This window comes from Euprymna scolopes, chromosome 16 (genome assembly GCF_053919585.1).
Source record: "Euprymna scolopes isolate OS-2025 chromosome 16, ASM5391958v1, whole genome shotgun sequence".
NCBI classification, from domain to species: domain Eukaryota; kingdom Metazoa; phylum Mollusca; class Cephalopoda; order Sepiida; family Sepiolidae; genus Euprymna; species Euprymna scolopes.
The window spans coordinates 144,783,229-144,809,712 of record NC_136497.1 but is presented as its reverse complement, the minus strand read 5'-3'; the positions used below and the strand labels follow the sequence as shown (position 1 = coordinate 144,809,712).

General features: G+C 34.0%; 1 protein-coding gene across 2 annotated transcripts; it reads left to right on the top strand.

Annotated features, from left to right (window-relative positions):
• The first annotated feature begins 3,643 nt into the window (after nt 1-3,643).
• On the top strand, nt 3,644-21,410 carry LOC145296146 (uncharacterized). 2 transcript variants are annotated; one of them, XM_080142341.1, is made up of 3 exons: nt 3,644-3,793; nt 15,146-15,299; nt 19,356-21,410. In XM_080142341.1, the coding sequence occupies exon 3, from the start codon at nt 19,383-19,385 to the stop codon at nt 21,258-21,260; it is 1,878 nt and encodes a 625-aa protein (XP_079998467.1). In that variant the 5' UTR covers nt 3,644-3,793; nt 15,146-15,299; nt 19,356-19,382; the 3' UTR covers nt 21,261-21,410. The 2 variants fall into 2 exon arrangements, with proteins under 2 accessions (XP_079998467.1, XP_079998468.1); XM_080142342.1 differs by lacking the exon at nt 15,146-15,299 and having other exon boundaries at nt 3,695-3,793.
• Nucleotides 21,411-26,484: the final 5,074 nt, after the last annotated feature.

Genomic DNA, 26,484 nt, shown 5'->3' with positions numbered 1-26,484 from the left:
ATTTTATTTCTGCTCTATCCATTAATAAAGAATCTCTTCTACGAAGGCGAGTGTAAGGGTCGCATACATTGGTGTCATTTTAGTACCCATTGCTGTGCCTAGTATTTGGATGTAATTGTCATTATTGAATTGGAAGGAGTTGTTGTTGAGGATTATGTCAATCACGAATTGTTTAGTGAATCTGGGGTGTAAAGTCTGTGTATGTTTGTCAATCCAATATGACAAACATACACAGACATGTATGTTTGTCAATCTAATTGACAATCCAAAATCTATACCCAAAAATAAACTTCACCCTAGAAGACAGCCCCACTGACCTACCTTTCCTAGACATCCTAGTAACAATCAAAAACAACAACATAATTACAGACATCTACAACAAACCCACAGACACTCAACAATACCTCCTCTTCAAAAGCCACCATCCTAAAAACTGTCTTAAATCAATACCCTACAACCCTAGCACGTAGAGTATGCACCATAGTAACAGACAGATACCTCCGTTCTACTAAACTGAATGAACTGTAAATAACACTATGGAAAAGAGGATATCCACTACCACTAATACAGAAAGGTATTGAACTGGCTGAAAAAAATTCCAATAGACCAACTAAGAATCCCAAAAGAACACAACAAAGAACAAATTTTAGCATACGTCTCCACACACAACACAAACAACCCAGAACTATTTACACAGATAACAAAAAACTTTATCCTTCTCAGTCAGAACGAAAACAAAACAACATACTTAAAACAACAAAAATAATAAAAAGCAAACGCCAACTCAAAACACATCCTAGCTTCCTCAAAACACATTCCACACACTAAAAAAAGGGTTACAAAATGCAACTAACCGCGATGTGGAGTTGTGACATAATAATAGAAAGAAACACATACACATTCAAAAACCCAACGCAAACATTTAAAAGAAAAAATGGATCTAAATTGCACCTCCAGAAATGTAGTATATGGACTAAGGTGCACAGCATGCGACAAATCCTACATAGGTGCCATCAAAAACTTCAGCAATAGAGCGGCCTTACATAAGAGCAACATCAAAATTGCAGATAACAGACACCTCTATGTTTCAAAACACGTACACACATGCAGTGGAAATAGCTTCAAAATAATGCCAATCTTCCAAACAGACAATTATTTTTATTTACTTACACAGGAAAAATGTTCATAAAAAGATTCACTCCCGGACTAAACAGAGCCCAATATCAACACACAAAAACATGAAATGCAAGGCACACTCGCATGCACATACATATACATATACACACCCACACATTAATCAGAACCGACACAATAAAACACACACACACAACACCCCTGTCTCTAATACAACGCATTGAACAATATCAACCTTACTTTATCTCGAAACCAGCAATACTAGGAAACACCTAGAACCATGGTGTTCCAACACCTCGCCCCCTACCTTCTGTCAGTGGAGGAGAAATCCTTCATGACCGAGATAACTATCATCCTTCCTCCCATACCTGTACCCCTCCAAGTGCCCCCTCCCCTCTGGGGAGCTAGACCTTCCCCACACTAAAAACCGATCCTTGATCTGGTCATACCCACATGGGGGAGACAAAAAAATCCCCTACGTATAAATACACCTCTTTATCTAAACGAACATAATATTAAGAATGTCCGAATAGTCTAAGACTGAAACGAAAAATCACAATACTAAAATCTAAGAATCCAAAATATAAATATCAAAATTGAATGGAAACACCCCTATCCTTGTTTCAGAGGAGCTGGTTCCACCCTCCTCACACACACACACACATTGGAAACGACCTTGGATCAAAGTTGCCTTCGTAGGAAAGCAAATAACTTTATAATACTATAAAACAGAACACACATTCTACGGACCAATATAAGAAAACACACACACACACATACACACAAAAAAATACACACACACACACACTACGCACCCAGTTGACCAAGTACCAACGTGTCTCTCACCTCCACTCAAGTAAGAGTAAAAAAAGGGGAAAAAAAGAGAAAAAAAAGAAAGATAAGTAGAAACACAAGAAGAGATAGAGGGAGTCAGAGAGAGAGAGAGAGAGAGAGAGAGAGAGAGAGAGAAAGAGAGCGAAAGAAACAAAAGACAGCAGTAACCACGGTCCGACCCTAACGAACCAGTAATAAGAATTGAACATACGAATGAAAAGTAGAATCATTTACTCCTGTTTCCACCGCTCGGAAATATTTCAAATGAACTACGAAAATTCTCTTTTACATTTAAAACACATCTTAAGTATATTCTAAATAGTTTGTATTTTGAATACTTTCTGAAGAGGACGCTTCACAGAACGTCTGAAACGCGTTAAAAACGATTTCAATGATTTACAAACATTATTACAATGATAATTTTTAATGAAAAACCAAAACACGAAATAATAAAATAATGTTAAAAAATACTAATTGTTAGTGACCCCCCTCATTTAAATATGTATATATATATATATATATATATATATATATATATATATATATATATATATATATATATATATATATATATATATATATATATATATATATATATAGCGTGTCAGGGGGCGATAAGAAAATAAATAAAGTGCTCGATCAGGGATGTGAGAGCTGAAGATTTTGTAATCATGCCCATATTCTTTATATATATATATATATATATATATATATATATAACTACTTCATTTACTCACACAAATTTAATATACGAAAGTATAGATTTATGCGTAAACTTTAAGTATTTACTTCAAAAGTGCTCAATACGTAGGTAGAGCTAGTTAGTAATTTATAAAATATATATGGCGATTAAGCTACACTGAATATTCTGCGTTTCATCCACTGTAGGATTCGTGAGGCTTATGCGAATATTCAGTGTAGCTTAATCGTCATATATATTTTATAAATTACTATATATATATATATATATATATATATATATATATATATATATATATATATATATATATATATATATATGGGATGGGGCGTCTGCTACTAATTTCTCCCTCCTGGATAGGATTCAAAAGAGAATCGCCAACCTGATAGCTCCTGAACTGTCATCTAAGCTTAAGCTATTGTTGTCATATTTGTGTGGTGTATCTGCTACTAGTCTCTCACTCCTACATAAGGTTCAAAAGAGAGTCGCCAACCTAATAGGCCCTGAACTGTCATCTAAGCATCAGCCTCTGTCCCATCTACGAAATGTTTCATCCCTCTGCTTGTTCTACAAGTATTTTAATGGCGAATGCTCTGAGTAACTACAAGCACTGGTACTCCCTCGACGTAAATACCTCCGTCAAACCCGACAAGCAGTTAAATCACACCCCTACACAGTAGAGATCCCTAGGTGTAAGAAAACCTTCTCCTCCAATAGTTTCTTCCCCGGAATTGCTTTCCCAATGTACTGACATTCAGAAGTTCAAATGTAGTTTGTGAACATGCAGGTCATCTCCCTTCATAATGTCCCTACAATTTATAGTAGCCCCCTACATCAAAGTGGCACTGTGACTTGTTTGGGGTGAAAGTTAAAAAAAAAAAAAACAAAACTTGATTTAAATGAACGAAAAGATGTATTTTCCACTTATTGGTTTCAAATAAGTTAAAGATTTCACGGAAAGCCCCAGTACTATTTATAAATCGACCAATCAAATTGCTTCAAAATTGTCTGACGTCACACCTTTTTTCACTAACTTTGTTTCACTTTTAGCAACTTTTCCAGCAATTCAACAACTCAAACGTTTTTCTTCTTGAAGTTAAAAAAAACATTTACAAAAGATAAATTGTAAGTAAAATCTTATTTCCAAATATTACATTATTTTTTAAATTATATTTTTTTCACAATAGAAACAATATTGATTCATCTTTTTGTATCTTTTGTTTTAATATGGAAAGAAAAAAATACGGTTCAAAATTGAGGTCATTTCGTTTTTTGTCGATATATTTACTTTTTTTTTTTTAGTTTTTGGTTTGTTTGTTTTTTTTACATTTTCTTTCATTTTATTTTTCCAAAAGGAAAGGAGGACGATTATAATAAAAGAAATTAAACCCCTTTTTTACGATAATATTTTATTGTAAAATGGTTCCAGACTTAAATATATATATATATATATATATATATATATATATATATATATATATATATATATATATATATATATATATATTATACACCATTGTTTAAATGCTATTTGTTTTTACTTTCTTTCCAACTCAATAGTCACCGTTTAAAATGACGACTTAAAAAGTTTGGGGGAATGCTGAAAACGAATATCACATTTAAATTTTGAGGCAGATCAGCAGTTTTTTAGATATTAAGATTATATACAATGTAATCCATTGTGTTTTCACTGGTGGCCATGTGTCTTCCCAACTGAACTAGTACTAATGTGTGCATGCGTGTTATGAAACACCTCCCCCTCCCTATGTTAAGAATGGCGAATGTCACTTACATTTATTAAGTCCTACATCGGATAAAATGTCAATATATCTAGAAAACTGCCCCGACTTTGAATGTGATATTCGTTTTCAGCATACTTGAAAATCCATAAAAGTCGCCAATTAAAGGTGAGTGTTAAGTTGGAAAGAAAGTAAAAAATAACCTTTGGAATTCACTTTACTTGAATCTTTTTTTTTTTTTTTTCATCTGGATAAAATATAAGATGAAATTCCTAAGTTTGTTTAGGTCCTTATATGCACTTATGTTACCGTACTAATTTTGGTATTATTATACAAACACCGTGACAGCGTTAGGGTTAGGGTTAGGATTAGGGTTAGGGTTAGGGTTTAGGGTTAGGGTTAGGGTTAGGGTTTAGGGTTAGGGTTAGGTTTAGGGTTAGGGTTAGGGTTAGGGGTTAGGGTTAGGGGTAGGGTTAATTCGCTGTCACGGTGTTTGTATAGTTTTACCCTAATTTTCAGGTTAAATTTAAGTTTATGATATGTTTCTATTTTATTAAATTGCTAGGTGAAAGTACAGAATAATTACAAAACGCCCTCCGTGTTAAGAATGTTTTTTTAAATAATAACTTGGGGGGGGTCGTCAGGGGTGGGGTAGTTACAAATCGGTTTCAATTCCAAACTTCTGCTAAAGAATAAAAATAAGGACGTCGTGGTTTAAATTATTTTTTAGAAGTCATTTAATTTCGGAATTTGTTTCTCTCTCTCTCTCTCTCTCTCTCTCTCTCTCTCTCTCTCTCTCTCTCTCTCTCTCTCTCTCTCTCTCTCCCTCCGTATATATATATATATATATATATATATATATATATATATATATATATATATATATATATAAGACGAAATAAAGACGAAACGTTGATGAACACATAATACGATTTGTTCCTTTTTATTTCTCTATTTTGTGGGAATACTATTATTTTCATCATATATATATATATAGTCACCGCGTATATATACTTTCACTTAAATTGTTGTATATGGACCATTTCGATTAATACCCAATATATATATATATATATATATATATATATATATATATATATATATATATATATAAATTAAAATACTTCAGCAAAGGTCAAGTACGTGTCGCTATTTCAAGCAATTCGTTCATACACAGATATTTTCTTCCTTCCTTTTTTTTTATCTTTAGCGTTTAATAGGATTATTTTTATAGTATACTCCTGTCTCTTGTTTGGATCGTTTACGTTTTTTTTTGTTTTCCATTCACCTTTTTCTGATATTTTCTTTGTCATTCCCCCCCTCCCACGTAAAAGTAATCTGGTTTTCATGTACATCGTAAGGTCTGAGTTCGAGTCGGACAACCAGTAAAAAAAATTGCTGCGATTTATTTTTTTGTTTTCCTTTTTTTAGTTTGATAAAATTTACATGATTAAACCAATACAGAAGCTACCTTAAAAACTTGTTTTCAAGGAGTTTTCAAGTGTGCTGAAAACGAATATCGCATTTAAAATTAGGGCTGGCAACTAATTTTCAGGATATTGCAAAAATACTAGTAGTGATATAATGTAGCGACCATATTTGTTTATGATATCGCCACTTGGACGTAAGGGGCTACTATTTGGGGCTTTGTCTAGGAAAGATTTAACAAGATATTTGTTTATGTTACATTTAAACTTCTGCATATCAGTACATCCACGGAAGCAGGAAGCAAGGAGGGAATTCCAAAGTCTAGCTGTTCGAGGGAAGAAACTATTAGAATAGAAAGCTTTCTGGCATTTAAGGACATAACATAAAGAAGCTGACATGTGAACGAGTCGCGCATGCGCAGTCGTGAAACAGTGAAAAACAGATAAATGTCTGATGATACGCAAGTACCAATTTTTCAATCTGGACCTTTCGTAGCCCTTTTTCCCGTCCCCCCGATGAAAACGGATTAGAAAGCTTTCCACATATCTGAACACCCTATATACCAAATTTAAAGTATGTAGATAAAAATTCGTGGAGTATATAGGTTGAGAGGTGTCCTCACATATACACACACGCATTCTCATATTTATAGATTATAAAACTGTATTTTCCGTGAAATCTTTTCAATTTACAAGAAGATAATAAGCGAAAGTGTTTTTTTTCTAAGAGAAATAAGTATTTTTATGTTTAACTTATCTTACAATTAAAACAAAGGTTATATTGTTATTTTCGATGAGTCTTTGTCGTATACATGTAATCGCTACGAGGTCATTATATATATATATATATATATATATATATATATATATATATATATTTACTATAATAATTAAATACCTACAGACACTAGTGTTTCATCCTTTCGGGAATCTTCAGTGCAGGGTGTCACGATTGACACCAGTCTACAGATTCGAACTCGGCAACACGAGCCATCCCTGGCTCGATTAGCAAAGACCGTATCCGTTCGGCTACCGTTAACCGTGTGAAATAACGTTGAATTTAAACATTTTAATTTTAAATGTTCTTTACGTCAGGCAAACAGTGATCAAATCGTTATACGATGATCTATGCATAAGAGCTAAATTCACCGATTTAATTCAACTGAAGTGTTCAACGATAAGAAACGAGTTTCTTAAAGGGGCTGTTATGATTATTTTTTTACTATAAAAATAATAATAATAATAATAATATATATATATATATTATACATATATATATATTTATATTACTATAATAATATATATATATATTTTTACTATAATATGCATATATATTACTATAATAATAATATAATATATATTATAATAATAATATGTATATATATTTTTATTATTATAATATGTACATATATATATATATATATATATATATATATATATATATATATATATATATATATATTACTCATGTTCACGAGTTCTGGATATGACCTTAAACTATATCCGATGGTGAGGTCCCAGCTTGTGGGCTTTGGGGAGTGTGTAGCCACCTCTTAATTGCCATTGCTCCCAGGTCCACTCTGATCCGGAGTGGTAGTATCTATTAGGGTCCCAACTATGGATTAAATAGAAACTGATTTGAAAAAAGAAAACAAATATATTCTATTAAAAAATTTTCTTCCAGATCACTGGATTCATCATTAAATAACCTGAAAAGGGTTGATATGCCGTAAAACAAAAACAACCAACCACAACAACAATCACCCCTTAAAAAGCATATCGCCACTTGGACATAAGCGGCTACTATTTGGGGCCATGTTTAGGAAAGATTAACAAAATATTTGTTTACGTTACATTTAAACTTCTGCATAGCAGTACAGCCAGGGAAGCAGGCAGCAGGAAGGGAATTCCAAAATCTAGCTGTTCGAGGGAAGAAATTATCAGAATACAAAGCTTTCTGAAATTTAGGGACATCAACAGTGAAGGGGTGAGATTTTGTTGCTAGTTATGTGTCTTAGCTTTCAGTCAACAATTTTCCTGGAGATGTCATCTGTTTTCATCAGTGCCATCTTTTGTATCATGTCAATATTCTATTTGATTAGAATTGCTTATAGTTTTTTCTATTGTTTTAGAAATTGTTTCGAATATTTGTTTGACATGATTATAGTTTGCTATATGTTCCATATATTCTTAAGCTTTCTGTAATTGCTGTGTGTGTTTTTTCATGTCACACAGGGATGACACAGTCTACTATTTTGTAAGCTTTTGAGTTGTTGACTATAAAACCAAATGAGAAAATATTTAGCTGCTATGTAATTTCTTAATTAAATTGATATGTGGTAATGCTTAATTGAATAACTTTTACTATTTCTAGGAATTATTAAAAAGGGGAATAACTCTGTCTAAGCTGTTTATACTTGAATAATTTTGCGACATGATTAATACAATTTGACTGCTGTATAATGGAGTAATTAAACGACAAATAAATCTAATTAATCTATTATGGGATTTCTATCCGTCTTGTTTTCCTTGGGTTCGTGTGATGTTCTTTCTGTTTTATTCTTTTTCAACTTACCTGTGATTGGTCAGCATCACCTGGTTATGTGAGTTAGACTCAACGATTATCCTGAAGAATTCAGTTGTTTTCATTAGTGTATGGTGTCAGTCTTTCCTTTGATCAGAATTTCTTCTAGTTTTGGGGGGGGGTTCATAGTTTTTGAAACTCACAGTATTAATGCGGGTGTCCCTCAGGGGTCCATCCTGGGCCCAACTCTTTTCCTGATCTACATTAATGATCTTCCAAATCACATCCTTACATCATTTGTAGACATTTATGCTGACGACACTACCATTTATGGTAGCACATCTAAGATAGTAAACGACCAAGTTCTCTCCAATTCGCTCTCCTCTGATCTTGAGCACGTAGTACAATGGGGAAAGGAGTAGCTGGTTACTTTTAATGCATCTAAAACCAAGCTTCTCTTTTTACATCATCAACATTCTGATCCACATCTGGCATCAATTCAAATGAATGGCTCTCGTCTTCAGGAGGCCTCAAGTTTTCTGGGCTTGACCATTACTCCTGATCTTAAATGGAACACGTACATCAAATCTGTTGCCAAGGCCGCTGGAAAAATGGTGGGATCTTTCTATCGATCCGGTAGATATCTCACTGCTGATGCTATTCTCTATCTATATAAGAGCCAGATACGTCCAAGGATGGAATACTGTTGCCACATCTGGGCAGGAGCTGCTAGAAAGGACTTGTCCTGCCTTGATATAGTTCAAAATAGACTTCGTAGCCTCGTAGGAGATGTCCTTTTCTCCTCCTTGCAACCTCTATCTCACAGAAGAGATGTTGCGAGTTTGTCTCTGATGTATCGTTATTTTCATAGAAAGTGTTCGACTGAGCTTCAATCTATGGTCCCCCCTCGCCAAACTTTCACAAGAAACACTCGTCTAGCTGTAAACACTATCAATAATTCCCCCCACTCTTTATCTGTGCCTAAACCTAAACGTAGATTCCATGAACAAAGCTTCTTTCTTAGAACTGCACGCCTGTGGAATTGTCTTCCGTTTTCCTGCTTTCCGGCTGACTACAATATGGTTGTGTTCAAGTCTAAAGTAAATAAGTTCTTGATGAGCCGTTCCATATGTTATCAAATTTACCAAATTTTCATTACTAATGATTACTATATTGTCCAATTTCTACTGTACACTCTTTAACCCTTATCCTTGAGTGGCCTCTTGGCCTTGATAATGTGGTGATGCCTATGTAAAAAAAACTGTTGAAAATGCTATTCATATTATTGGCATGACTATAGTTTGTTTTCTGTTCCATATACCATTAAGCTCTTTGAATTTGCTTCGTTTTCTGCTGCTTTCATATTCACGTTGGGACAGTGTAATCTACTATATGGCAGGTCTTTTTCTTGTTGAGTTTTAAGCAAATCAAATAAGTGGAATAAATCTTTTTTATTAATTTTTTTTTTTTTACTCATATTCACCCCTAATAAGGCATATCGCCACTTGAACATAACAGCAATTTAGGACCATGCTTAGAAAAGATTAACAAGATGTTTATTTACATTACATTTGCATATAAATAAAGTGAGGAAAGCAGGTAAGCAGGAAGGAGATTCTAAATCTAGCTGTTCAAAGGAAGAAACTATTAGAGTAGAAAGCTTTTTGGTATTTAGGGACCTCAACAGTGAAGGGGTGTGATTTTGTTGCTAAGTGGGTTTGTCGAAAATATGTACATCAAGGGGCACAAGTGCAACAAGTTCATCAGATTCCATTAAAATACTTGTAAAAAGGCACATTACAGCGATGGGATAGGAGTTGAAGATTCGTTGACAAAGACTCTTTGGGGGGGGGCCTATCGAAGAGGGAGAAACGTGGTAGATGCACCAGTTCAGATGTGGCAACAATACTCTATGCATGGGCGAATATCGCCACTTGGACATAACAGCCTACTATTTAGGACCATGCCTAGAAAAGATTAACAAGATGTTTATTTACATTACATTTATTTATTTATTTATTCATTTTTACTCACATGCTCTCTGGCACTGAAGGACATCAACAGTGAAGGAGTGAGATTTTGTTGCTAAGCGGGTTTGTCAGAGATATATACGTATATGGGGATACAAGTGAAACGGGTTCATCAGAACACATTCCATTAAAATATTTGTAAAACAGGCACAGTGATGCAACATTGCGGTGATGAGACAGGGGCTGGAGCTTAGTTGATAAAGTGGGACGGATTTGATTGACAACTCTTTTTTGGACTTTATCTAATAGGGAGAGACAAGTGGTAGATGCACCAGCCCAGATGTGGCAACAATACTTTATGCATGGGCGAATGGTGGCTTTGTAGAGGTACAGGTGTAGCAGAAACAAATGGAACTTTTTTCTTTCGCAAGTCAATGCCTCTCCCCTGTGTATTTGGCCACATACTGACCAATCAGGGGTGCAGTGCATTGATCCTTTCTCTCCCCTTAGAAAATCAGACAGCTTCCAGTTTGAAGGAAAAAAACTCTTATCGAGAGATACGCCAAGCGGATCGGACACTTTTCTTCGCTCTCTCTCCACCTCTGTGTTATTTCATCCAGTATCGATAATTCCCACTGGGAATAACTACCGCGATAGCACCAGGTAGCCATATGACGCTTCAGGTCTCCACTCGATTTACAGACCAGAGAGTAAATAGAACATCTGTGCCCTGCAAAGTTTCCCCCATCAAAGAAAGATTGATCTCCATGTGAACGCTTGTGGCTAGCTAGGCCAGCCCTGGATAAAATCATTTTACCACATAAATCACAGGTGTGGTTCTGCATGAAATCCTCCGACAGACCTGATATATCTCACAGATTTTTTTTCCTGATATCATGCTTCATTTTTGCATGCTCATATTTTTTCTTCTCAAAACTATCACACAGCCATGATAGACTAAGGAGCGCCACTTTTTACGATCATTGGAAGCACTTTCCCAACTGAACACGTCACTACCAAGAGCTTTAAGATTATCTTTGATATTATCCTTAAAGCGTTTCCTCGGTTTATGTTGTGGACGCTTTCCTTGTGTAATTTCACCATAGAACAGGCGCTTTGGCATTTTATCGTCGTCCATCCTTGTCAGATGTCCAGCCCACCTCATCTGGTTGCGTATAATCAACTTCTCGATACAAGGTATATCAGCCCGCATAAGAACATTCACATCAGATATAAAAGTGGTCCACTTGATGCCCAGAATGTGTCTCAGTAATTTCTGGTGCACTCTCTCCATGACTTTCATGTGTCTACCATAAGTTGTCCAGGCCTCAGAAATGTAAAGCAGGGATGGTAAAATACAAGATTGATAGACACTGATCTTTGTATGAATAGTTATACCCCTGTCAGACCATACTCGCTTCTCTAAGCCACCAAAAGCCTTAGTGGCACGCTGTATCCTATAGTTGACCTCAGCATCCAGGGTTCCATCTCTGGCGAGAGTACTACACAAATACACAAATGTGTCAATCACGGTAAGTCTCTGGTTGTTGACAAAAATATTTTGGTTCCACCGGGTGGAGGTGTGAATATGACTTTAGTCTTCTTAAGACTAATACTAGGCCCAAAAGATGCACAGGCCCCCGAAAACAGATCCCTGCATATCCCTCTCACCATGAGCCACAAGATCAGCGTCATCCGCATAAAGCAATTCACGAACCAGGTGCTGAAAGGTCCTTGTAGAAGCATGAAAACGACGAAGATCAAAGACTCTACCTGTGGTCCTGAAACACAAACAAACACCTAGAGAATATTCCCTAAAGGCATTCGATAACAAAGTTGCAAAATAAATTGAAAAAAGTGTAGGTGCTAGGATATCACCCTGTTTCACACCATTGTCAACCGATGTGGGTTCCGACAGGCATCCGTTGAAGTTCAGTTGAGCCTTCATATTAGTGTGGAGCTCCCTGAGTAATCGTAGAAATTAAGGTGGGCATCCCAACTTCCCCAGAATTATCCATAGAGCACTTCTGTTCACCATATCAAAATACGTTGCCAACTGCTTCCAACAAACGTATCCCACGATAACTTCCACATTCGGTCCTGGGCCCCTTTCCCTTGTACAGTGATATAAGAATTGCATCAACCCAATCCTGATGGACGGGAACACCCCTCTAGACATTAGTGATAAGATGAAGAATTTCATCAACAATTTTATCACCCCCATGTAAGAGGACTTCCACAGGAATACCATCAAGCCCTGGAGCCCTCCCAATGTTCACTTCCTTGATTGCATCTCTAATTTCATTCTCAGATGGGAACACAGACATTTCATGGATAAGCTTCTGTTGTGATAAAAATTCATTGATGACGTCCTCATCAATATTAGAGGGGTTGTCAAAGAGATCAGAATAATGCTCGGTCCAACAAAGGAGAATCTTGTTAGGATCCTTTATAAGGGCAATTCCATCACTTGAGAGTAGGGGAGATGTAGATAGTATTTGAGGACCAAAATCTTTTTTTAAGCAAATGGTACATGCGTTTCAGGTCTTTACAATCAAAAGCCATTTGGATTTGGTTGGCGAGTTTAGCCCACCACTGATTCTTCATTTGAAGGAGTCGCTTTTGGAGAATACCCTTGTTTGCTTTAAGTGACTGTCGGAGGGACTCTCGGCCTCCATGAGAGGCAGACAACATCTTATGGTGCAACTCATTTTTAGCACTTAAGAGTTGAGTAATTTCAGAATCATTATCATCAAACCAATCCTGATGTTTAGATTTGCGGAAGCCAAGAACATCTACACTTATTTCATAGATTCTATTTTTAAAATACGCCCACGACCCATTAAAATCAGCAGAATTGACTACGGATCAAAGCTTTTCACGAGGATGGGTCCAGGTAAACCTATGGACGTCTTTGTGGCTGAAGAAAGTGTTACAGATAGCAAGGTCAAACTGAGTGCATAGATGGAGAAGATGCAGACCATTACTGTTGACCCTACCTACACCAAACCGGCCTAGTGAGTCCCAGGTGTGATGATCCTTGCCAACACTTGCATTTAGATCACCCATGAGTAAGATCTTCTCAGATAAAGGAATAGAGGAAATGGTACGACTGAGATCTCGGTGAAACGCTGTGATGGTGTCTTCATCATGACCCATGGTAGGGGCATACACAGATAAAATTGTCATATACCTACTGTGTGCAAGAGGGAAGCACATCATCATAATTCTGTCACTTATACAGATTGGCTGTTCAATCTTCTTCACTAAATCAGAACGACCTGCAAAGCCAATTTCACCCTCTCGTCTCAGCCTCGATGGCTTTCCTTTCCAAAGGTGTATCCCGAGCCCACTTCCACCAATTGATCCTCACCATTCAATCGTGTTTCAGACAATGCTGCAATATCTATGCTGTACCTAGCAAACTTTTTTGCAACAATAGCTGTCTTACGCTCAGGTCCTTCACTATCCAGGACATCTAGCAAAGTTCTCACATTCCACATAGAAACAGTCAGGTTATTCCTCTCCTGATAAAATTTTGATTTTCCTTGTTTATTATTTTTCTCCAACTTTATCTTGTTTCTCCTGCAAATATAGAGCAGCCGCCAACTGCAGGAAGCCGACCAGCTAATAAAAGGGTAGGTCACTTTTTCTAGACCCTTCCCAAATTCAAGGGTGAGCAGTGTATCCCTAGAAAAGGCTGCTCAGCCGCCAGATCATCCGCCGAAGTTGCTTCCACCCTGTAAGCGATTTAGTCGACAATGTTAGATAATTTACTGGCCGCCTATGTGCAGATTTGCAGCTATGCACTTCCAGCCCGCTAAGCCTGTGCATGTCGCCACTCACCTATCGCCATAGGACTTTTACTTTCTTTTTTTTTTTTCTCGGCGAAAGATATCTGCACATTAAGATCGCGACACAACATGCTTGTGCTACACATATTGTACCCTCTCGCACCCTACCACTGGTTGCACAGTGACAAACTGAAATAGTGAGATGACTGAGCAGTGGCATAGTGGGCATGTTTTATTATCACAGAGTTTTAACCTCTCCGGCAGCTGGACATATACACACACATACACATAAGCAAGCAAACATGCATATGTATTTATATATCCCTAGTTCTCACAATATAGTAACCCTCCAGAACTTGAGAGGGAGGCTAACAGGTACTACACCTTGCCCAAGGGTGACCTGAAATAATGCAAGGCAGAGGCGTTCATCTCCCTGAGGTAGCAGATTACCCACATACCCAAACACATACATACATACATACATACATACATGCATTTATATATTGGTAACTAAACATTTTCAACATAAACCGCCCTATCTCTGAATACCCTTTATGTCAAATTTCAAATGTTTAGACCAGAGTAATTTGCTAGACACCGCAGAGCTCACACTTTGACCCCTATTATGACCACTTAACATTTATTATTTTGGGCTCAAATCAAGTTATTAAGTTAGACCCATGTCCAAGGTCCAGAGTCATTGCAGTGAAAAATGTACAGACTCCAAAACTCCAAAACTCGAGTTTCACCCTCATTTGCTCTCTCTCTCTCTCTCTCTCTCTCTCTCTCTCTCTCTATATATATATATATATATATATATATATATATATATAAAATATTGGTTCGTTCGGAATTAATTGTCTAAAAAACCACTGGACGGATGGCTTCCACGTTTTGGTATAATATGTTTACTATATCAATGTGTGTTTTTATATATTTCTTTTTAATTATAACATTATACTTAATTTTTCTATGATAAATAGGTGGATTTCTTTTTACCGAGAGGTCATTTTTTTTATTTAGGTACAATTATTTATTACCACTTCCTGTCACGTGACCAGTGTTACAATTTAGCGGTTTTCCTGCTATATCTGGAGATTTCGGTTACAATCTAGCGGGAAATTCTAGAAAATCTGGAGGTATTTGGCACCCACAAAAGCGCTTGAAAATATTCAATGTAAGTAAAAAAAAGTAGCATTTATTTCCTTTGGTAACAATTATTTATTGATTATTTGTTTTGTTTTTCACCTTTTTTTCGACTAACCATTCTTAAATCTCGCTATAAAATCGATTTTTCCATGTACATTTTAGGTGGGGGGGGGATTCCAACCTCCGAAGTTTGGGTTTGTATTACTGTACACATAGATTCGAAAAAGTTGTCAAAAAACAAATATATAACAAATAAATGTTATCAAAGGCAAGATAAGTTAATTTTCTGCCAAACTGGATATTTAAATTAACCACACGTGGTCTCAAAATGAATGACGACGCTCAAAGTGTATACACATTTTGACTCCTCCCTTTACTTAAAAATTCACCAAAAATCAGGAAATTAACGAATTTTAATGAAAATTGCAGTATTTTTCAAATAATGATCGCAGAATATAATGAACTAATTATTTTTACTTAACTCTTAGTGAAAATGTTTTATTTTGTTTAAACAAAAAATAACTTTACTAAAGTTATGGTTTTCAGTAGTAAATAAAAAACGCAAGAATTTATTTTTGCTTTTTTTAAAGCATCGTAATTTGTAACAATAAAAAATAATTTTAACAGTAACATTACGAAAAACGCCCCTAAAGTCCGTATTAATGTATTCGATATAACTCGAAGAAAAATGAATTATCGGATACTATTCAGGAAATTAAAGATTCAATTAGATTCCTATTTCAGTCACCTAAATTATTTAAGGTGAAATGAGTTTAGGAATTTATAGCCAAACCTAAATATTTCTTTTTTTTTTGGTAAATATCCAGATACGCTACTACAGAACACCGGCCACTCTAATTTGTTTGGGGGGGGGGGACAAATATATAACAAATAAATGTTATCAAAGGCAAGATAAGTTACTTTTCTGCCAAACTGGATATATTTTTTGTGTTTTTATTCAATGTAACATATTTATACAGCTCGAAAAACATACAGTGTATACCGATGTATTCGAAAATTCAAGATGGCGTCTCACACCCTCTTTAACACCGTAAGTTTGGAAAAAGGTGTTATAAATAAAAAACTATACAAAATACTATTAAAAATCCGCCTAATATATGTCAACCTATGTCACAGTAACATGTATTGAGCGAGTTTTTAACAGTATTTTATCCGGTTTTTTATTTATAACATCTTTTCCCAAACTTACCGTGTTAAAGATAGAATCAAACTCCATCTTGAATGTTCCAATACATCGGTAAACACTGTATGGTTTTCAAGCCGATTAAAAATGTTACATTGAATAAAAACACGAAAAATATATCCAGTTAGGTAGAAAAGTAACTTATCTTGCCTTTGATAACATTTATTTGTTATATATTTGTTTTTTGACAACTTCTTCGAATCTATGTGTACAGTAATACAAACCCAACATTCAGCTCGAAAAACATACAGTGTTTACCGATTACTTGGAAAATTCAAGATGGCGTCTGATTCTCTCTTTAACACGGTAAGTTTTGGAAAAGGTGTTATAAATAAAAAACTACAAAATACTATTAAAAACCCGCCGAATATATATCAACCTATGTCACGGTAAGATATATTGAGCGAGTTTTTAACAGTATTTTATCTGGGTTTTTATTTATAACACCTTTCCCCAAACTTACCGTGTTAAAGAGAGAATCAGACGCCATCTTGAATTTTCCAATACATCGGTAAACACTGTATGTTTTTCGAGCTGAATAAACATGTTACATTGAATAAAAACACGAAAAATATATCCAGTTTGGTAGAAAAGTAACTTATCTTGCTTTTGATAACATTTATTTGTTATATATTTGTTTTTTGACAACGTTTTCGAATCTATGTGTACAGTAATACAAACCCAATATGTTACATTGAATAAAAACACGAAAAATATATCCATCCAAATTGGGGGGGATCTGATGTTGGGGCGCGCGCGCGCCCCAACATCACATCCCCCCCCAATGTACAAAGTAAAATCTTCGGAAAATGTTAAATGGTGTTCTAATTGGTAAATGTCGGTGCGTTACTTACGGAAATTTTGAAAATTCGATGTTCCAGGTAAAAAAAAAAAAAAGATGAATTTCCAACTTGGTGTGCTTTCCTTTTCTTATTTTATTTCTTTTTCAGCTAATTTTAAATTTTCCACCCAAAAAGCGCTATAATGTATTTTTGAAAATTAGAAAATTCTATGTCCTGGAAAAAAATCCCCTCCCCCCAACGTAGTTTGCTTGGTGAAGCCGTCGTTTATGCTACAGCGTGCATGCGCGTAGCATAAACGGAAGCTGCAAAATGGTGGAAAGAAGTTCGTGGGTTCAGGGGTAAATACCATGCAAACGGTAAATTTGCCCCAAGTTTGACTATCAGATTCGTTGTCAGCGACCTCAATTACCTATACAAAAACAAATTAGAGTGGTCGGTGTTCTGTAGTAGCGTATCTGGATATTTTCCTTTTTTTTTTCTTGCTTAAAAAAAATAGCATTAATACATTAAGTTAGGTAAACTGACTTTTTCGTTTAAAAAATGGAATTATTTCCCTTTCGTTATTAACTTTTTTTTTTTTTAATAAATATTTTGTGTTTTATATACATAAAGTACAATTGTTGAATGTTACTGTTTTGATTATATTCGTTTGGGGGGGCACAATTAAAAAAGTAAGAAAGATTAAAATGAAGCAAAATTTAAGTTTCCGTTCCATTTTTACAACAACCGTAAAACAGTGCATACTCAGCAAGTTTTATCGTAATTTATAAGCATATTGAAACACTAAATCAACATTTTATTTATTTTTTTGCATAATTAATGATGGAAGTATTTTTCTGTTTATTTTCTTAACATCTGTTAAAAAAATAATTTGTATATTCTCTTAAAAAAAAGAATCAAACTTTTCTCTACTTTCACATGTGTTCCATTTGAACAAACTGAGCCACAGCAACGCGTGGCCGGGTACAGCTAGTATATATATGTATATATATATAATATTTCCATGATATATGATTTTATATATATTGCATCCTATCATGTTTTATAATGTTATGAATAATATAGCGTATATATTACATTATATATACTAGCTGTACCGCACACGCCTTGCTGTGGCTCAGTCTGGTTAAACAGAAACGTACACACACACGCACACACACACACACACACACACAGATTGTGATAATAGTCGGAAATGTACAGCTTATAGGTTCCAAAATTACACGTAAAGAGGATTAGGAAGTATTTAAACTGTCAATTTCTGGTTAGGATTAAAGGTTAGAGTCAAACATTATAGTTCACTTTGAAATGTTTCGGTAATTTCCGGGAGGCGGTTATAGTATTTGTGTTATTAATTTTTTTTTGTTTATGATCCAGTTACGAAGGACGTAACCCCACATCTCTAAAAGATGTGTATTTCCTCCCGGTGTTGACTGGTGTCGGTAGAAGGACTTGATATTTAGAGGAAAAAAAAGGAACTACTTCTTCTAAAGATGGTGCAATAGAAATGATGTTGTTTCTAGGATGAAATGTAGCATTTTATAAGAACGACTGTGTATTAAAATACTGTCCTAAATTTACATAAGATAATGATTAATAGTCTAGACATAATACATTTGCTGCAAACCTACGCTACTTTGGTGCAGAGTGGAATTTCTGCAATCTAAATGTAATATATGGAGATAATTAATATTATATTAACGTATGTGTACATCGTATTATATTGATATTATACATATTATATTTTACGTATTATATTTTTATGTATTATATACAAATTATTATGCATATTCTATAAATATTTTAGATATTATGTATATTATATACAAGTAATCACATATATTATAATAGTTATATAATATACAGTATTATATATTCTATATTATGTATGTAGTCTCTTTTCATGATTTCTGTATATGTTGTCCCATTATATACGTATATATATGCATATATATGCATATATATACATACATATATATATATATGTTTATATATATATATGTTTATATATATTGTAACGTAGACAATGAATTTGTATATATGTTAAATTATAATTTTTTGAGTATTTTTTTTTCAGTTTGATTTGCATTTTTATTCTTCATCGATGGCGTCTGTAGAGTATGGAACACTTTTCCAGTGTGTTGTATGTGAATCGCAATTAAACGAAACTTCCAAGACTTTACCATGTCTTCATAGTTTGTGTAAATCATGTTTCCGCAACACATTAGAAGATGGAGGGACAGAAGGCAAATGTCCGCAATGTGGTGACAGATTTCAAAATGACGAAAGTTTGACCCTTTCACCTATTTTGGCCAATGAATTTAAACGACGATTATTGCTGTCCAAATTGAAATGTAACTCCTGTCTAGAAGAAGGCAAATCATCTATGGCAAACTTTTGGTGCATCCAATGTGAGAAATCGTTTTGCATTAATTGTAAGCGACTCCATAATCGATTTATAGAAGAACACATTTTAAAAAATTTGGACGAAATGAGAAGAGTGGATGCCATTGAAATGATCATGGGAAATGAATGTCCGTTGCATGGAAAAGCTGTAGAATTGTATTGTAACAAATGTAACATGTGTTTTTGCAACGCATGTTACGAGTCTCACTCGACTGACCCCGGCAGCAGCAAATGTATGAACGTGCCTCCATTATTACTGAAAGATGAGGCTTTAAAAAGGAAAACTCAAGTCCCGAATCTGGTGAAAGAAATGGATGAATTTAATGAATTTTTGCAGTTTTCAAATGAAAATAGTTTCAAATATATGGATAAATTAAATCGTGAATGCGAATCTAAATGCGCGAATGTTTGGATAAAATATGAACAGATCATAGAAAATGCCAAGTCTGATGCTTTGGATCTGTGCGAAAAGATAAGACAAGAAACGGCAAAAGAAATTAAAATATGGAGCAACATTACTGACAAAAATACAAGAATTCTCAAAGAAATCGAAATCTGGTTGCAGAATGTACAGCACGTGTTTCGTGAAGATCACCAAGACCGGGAGATCTTTTATGGATTAAAACTATTGACATCAAGACTTCCATCACGATACCATAAATGGATGCGACCGATTGAGAAACGTGAATTCTGTTTCACATTGCCTGACTGGTGGCATCAAGCAATGGAACCATTGGTCAACCGACAAATCCCATCAGTGTCTTGTGTTCGGAAAACAATTTCTGTAAAAAAACTTGTAAAAGAAAATCAATGGATTCTACCTGGACCAGAATCACGAGATATCAGAACTATTTTAATCAATGAAAAAGATGCTCACATTTTTTTGTGTGATAATGAAAATAAATCAATAATTGAAATGAGTGAAATCGGACAATTTGTGAGTGAATTTCTTTTGTCTGATAAAGAAAATCAAAATTTTAAACCTGTTGACATGTGTTCAATTTCATGTGAAGAATTTGTTGTTTGTGGAAGTGGAGAAAATAAACTAATTTTTTTGAAAAGAATTGAAAATGATCCATTTTTACAAATACAAAAAATCGTTCCAACAACAAGCGAATTTTATTCCGTGTGTGTAAAAAAAGAAACAATTTTTACTTGTGATCTTGATTTCGCAATTCATCACTTTACTAAAGAAGGCATAGAAATTAAAACCACCACAAATGAAGGAATGGGTGAGTCAAAATATTGTCCACGAATCCGTGTTGATTTCTCGAGTGGGGAATTTTGGGGTTCAAGTTGGGATCGTTCTGAAATGATATGCTTTAATTTGGAAGGCGAAAAAATTCATTCATTTAAAAAAGAAAATATTTTTTTTGATTTTAGTTTGACTGAGTTTGGACAATTTTATTGTACTTACGACGGTGTGTTTTCTTGTTGTCCACAAGAATGTCTGCTCCCTGTCAATATAAATCAATCAAAAAAACCTCCACTTTTGTTTGTTTTCCAAAATAAAGTATTTTTTTGTTTTGAAAAAGATGGAGAAAGGATAATTGAAATTCTGAAAATATTTTATTGAAAATGAATTTTAAAACTTTATATTTGAATGCTTCGATATATTTGTTGTAATTAAATGATAAAATTTCAATTGTTTATTAATATTTTCAGTTGTTTTTATCGACACGTTTTTTTCAATGATTATTTAACAAATAAAAGAATAAAAACACAATTGTCCTGACTTTATTTTATTTCTTAAAATAGGGATAGCCGCTTGATGATCTCCTACAGGGAGACGGGGCTGCTCAGGTATATTTTCCGAAATTGACAAGGAACATTATATGACACAGATTGAGTAGACGTTATTTGTACAGGTCAGGGATACGTCTTTGACATCCAGACCGTACATTTGTGTAAAATTAAAAAAAAAACAACGTCTTAAATGTTTTGAAGTCAATAAAGATCGTCCTTGCACACATGAAGACTAAAATGCCTTTTATACAGCGTGTCCGAAAAGTTGAAGGGTTGAAAAGTCTTGTAATTTTACCATTAAAGATTATTTTTTTTACTATTTCAGATATTTTACAGATAATATCTAAGGAAATATACTATGGATAAACATAGCATTGAAAGTATACGTATATTGTGAAATTGTTTTACGAAATTCAGTGACTTTTTGGACACCCTATATATACAAGCTGAGATGGCGGTAGCGTGTATATATATCTATCTATATATCTATAAAAGTGAACGTGTCTGTCTGTCTGTCTGTGTACATTTCCCTACGCAATAACTCTGTCAATTTTTAGTCTATAGACTCGAAATTTGAAATACCGGGTACTGAGATTTGGGAAAATCGATGGGACGGGTGTCAGCCAGAAATTTGGCTGTTAAGGGGTCAAATTTCAACGATTTGACCTTTAAGAACTCTACCAAACTCCTCCGACAATTTTGGGTTTAGACACTTGAAATTTTAGATATAGGTTCCTTGAACCTGGATCTAACTTAATAAAGTGATTTGAGCCAGAAACTATAAATTTTAAGGGGTCATAATAGGGGTCAAAGTTTTAAAAAATTAACCATTTTTTTTTTGTTTTTTTGCTTTTTTTTGCACAGCATACACCTCCAAACACCCGAGCAACGCCGGGCACCCCTTCTAGTATATATATATATATATATATATATATATATATATATATATATATATATATATATTTAAAGGGAGTTAGAACAGTAGTCTAAAGAGCAGAGTGTATTTTAATGTGATAGTAAAATTACTAATTTAATTAAAAATACAAGAAAAGAACAGTGCTCGTTGTAATTCAAATATATAATAAGCTCGATAGGCAAATATCTTAGAGCTACTTTAATGTTTAGTAATGTGATTGATAATTTAAAATTCAAATTAATACATATACATATATATATATGCATAGATTTTAACATATATATATATATATATATATATGAAATTTTAATTGTAATTCAGATATATAATAAGCTCGATAGGCAAATATCCTAGAGCTACTGTAATATTTAGTAATGTGATTGATAATTTAAAATTCAAATTAGAATTAAAAATTAAAAATCTGTTTCATAGGAAGGAACAACAACAGAGTCAATAATTTGTACAATCGTTGCGGAAACGATGTTTTTATTGCGATAGACATTAAGCCATGGATAATTATTTATATATATAAATTTTTTTAAACAAAGTCTCCTCATCAGCAAAAATACTGGGTGTTTTTTTTTATATATATATAAAAGACAAGGTTTCTAGATTATAAATTATTCGATAGAAATATCCTATTTATATAAAGGAAGGATAGTATGTGATAATGCACTATGAACAGTAAATTAGTTTATAGATATAGTATACAGACGCTAATTTTATGGGTGTAGTATGCTTTCTTCATCTATCCCCCTCTTTAATAAATAGACTCTCCCGATCACCGAAGACGCAATGTAAAAAAATAAATAAAATAAAAATGATGTCGCTTTTGGGCAGTACGTGAAACTAAAATATATATTCTTAGTCTTCTGGCTAGGATCTAAGTTTAGTATCTGTTCTGTCTAAAGATGGTATAATGATATTCTGTGGTTTCCGTTCCCGCCGGGCATCTCTACAAAGGAAATATGTCACAGACTCCTGTGAGGATATTGAAGATAAACCATAATAATCGGATATATTCTGACACTACATTTATTACATGAAAAGGCTGTCCCTTATCATGTAAGTAAGAAAACATACTAGATAAGTGAAAATAATGTTAGGATAAGGTTAGAATCGAACCCTGTAGGCTAGTGTTAAAGATAATGGTTGGGGAATGTTAGAAATTAAGTCTATTATTAATTCTATTAGAAATAGTTAAATATTGTTAATTCTATTAGAAATAGTTAAATATTGTTTATGGCGGAAAGAGTCGATTGTCCATTCCTGTAGAAATCGGAATATTAAATATGTCAGTTAAAAGAATAGACAATGCAAATTAAAAATATATTGTTTAAAAAATAGTTTAGAATTAGAATTGAGGATTCTTTTGTTTGCCAAAAGTGTGTTTGGACAAACATATGTAAAGCCATGTGAAAATTAGTCACGTTTGAAAAACACACTTCTAACATCATAAGTAAGGGAGATTTCTCGATATAGGAATCTAAGGGTTCGAAGTTAGAAGAGTTGGAAGACAGAGTTGGTTAGTCAAGAGTTGATGAGGATGAGATAATCAGAGCAGATCACACACGGTGATTGTCAGTTGGAGAGTGAGAGTCCCTTAGAGGCGAAGGGTAGAAAAGTAAACCATGTAGTCAAAAAGGCTGGAATTCCTGACATCACCAATCGCGATTGAAGAATAAAGAAACCAACTATGTTTTGTAAGTTTGTCTTGTGTCGGCATTATTCACAAACAGAAAAGGTAAATGTAGCGAACTCCTGTATAATCCTTCCAAGATTATGTGTCCTCCCCGCTAATGAGTTTAAGAACTGCTGTATCATACATCTCCCAGCCCGTATTAATATGAAACCTCCAAGAATTATCGCAGTCATCGTTCGTGATGTAAACAGTATATAAACGTCATTATCATCATCTGAGTCCCTGTATTACATGTACCCGTAACAAGTCCCCAATATGAGTCCCCTGCAACACAACATCTTAATTAGGTTACTTAGGTAAATACTTTTATTGTATAATATGGTTAGGGTTAGGGTTTCCAGACTATAAATTATTCGATCGAGATATCTTAATTATCAAAAAAAAGAGGATAGTAGTATAAAGATACGCTAATTTAATGTTCGTAATATGTTATCACCTTCTGTCCTCCTCTTTAATAAATAGAATCTCCCGATCACCGAAAAGGCAATGTAAAAAATAAATAAAACAAGTATGCCTTTTTATTTTTCTGAGAAGAATCCAAGGTTAGTGTCTGTTCTGTCTAAAGATGGTATAGATATCGAGCGGTTTCCGTCCGTGCCGGCGTCCATACAATGAAAATACGTCACAGACTCCTGTAAGGATATTGAAGATTAACTTTAATAAGCAGATATATTCTGAAACTACATTAACCAAATTAATTGAATACTTTTACAGTATAGCATTGTGGGGTCTCCATTCATGCCGAATGTCCACGGAATGCCCAGCCGCAATACATGATAGATACTGTGGTGGAATTTCCAAAGGTCCCGCCAGTATATATTAATTCAATATTTAAAAATGTCCAATTATTTCGGTTGCTCACTTAAACCAATGCAGCAAATGTGAAAATAATATATATATATGTATATATATATAATAGTGAAAATGTGTGTATGTATGTATGTATGTTCGCTTTTTGTGTATGTCTACAAAAGGCTTTTTTCGCCGTGATTTTCGGTTGGCTCGTTCCTTCTTAAAACTTTTTATTCTGGAATCATTCATCTGTTATTTTTAATGTTTCCTATCTAATCGAAAGCTTTTCATGATATTCTTTGATATTTTTGGCTGATTTTCTTTGATTTAGACATAAAATAAATACAAAATTAATACCTTGAAAAATTGGAAAATTTTCATGTCCTCAAAGGTGAAAGAATGTGGTGATTCTGGAATAATTCTGGAATCATTCATCCGTTATTTTTAATGTTTCCTATCTAATCGAAAGCTTTTAATGCTATTCTTTGGTATTTTTTTATGATTTTCTTTGATTTAGACATAAAATAAATACAAAATTAATACCTTGAAAAATTGGAAAATTTTCATGTCCTCAAAGGTGAAAGAATGTGGTGATTCTGGAATCATTCATCCGTTATTTTTAATGTTTCCTATCTAATCGAAAGCTTTTAATGCTATTCTTTGATACTTTTTGATGATTTTCTTTGATTTAGACATAAAATAAATACAAAATTAATACCTTGAAAAATTGGAAAATTTTCATGTCCTCAAAGGTGAAAGAATGTGGTGATTCTGGAATCAGTCTGGAATCATTCATCTGTTATTTTTAATGTTTTCTATCTAATCGAAAGCTTTTAATGCTATTCTTTGGTATTTTTTGATGATTTTCTTTGATTCAGACATAAAATAAATACAAAATTAATATCTTTAAAAATTGGAAAATTTTCATGTCCTCAAAGGTGAAAGAATGTGGTGATTCTGGAATCATTCATCTGTTATTTCTCATTTTTCCTATCTAATCGAAAGCTTTTAATGCTATTCTTTGATCTTGTTTGATGATTTTCTCTGATTTAGACAAAAAATTAAGACAAAATTAATACCGTGAAAAATTGAAAAGGTGAAAGAATGTGGTGATTCTGGATTTCCAATTAAAAACAAGAGGGGATGTAGGTATAGGGAGATGACAATCCTATAGACAAATCCATCTCAGATTGTATTCAATTGAAAAACAAGAATGGATGTAGGTATAGATAGATTAGTATCCTATAGACCAAGCCTTTTCAGCGTGTATTTAATTGAAAACTTTCTAAGTCCAAACAAGAGGCGATGTAGGTATAGATAGATGAGAATCCTATAGACCAAGCCTTCTCAGATTGTATTCAATTGAAAAATTTCCAAGTCCAAACCAGAATGGATGTAGGTATAGATAGATGACAATTCTATAGACCAAGGCATCTCAGATTGTATTCAATTGAAAAATTTCTAAGTCCAAACAAGACTGGATGTAGGTATAGATAAATGAGAATCCTATAGACCAAGCCTTTTCAGCGTGTATTCAATTGAAAAATTTCTAAGTCCAAACAAGAGGGGATGTAGGTATAGATATATGACAATCCTATAGACCAAGGCATCTCAGATTGTATTCAATTGAAAAATTTCTAAGCC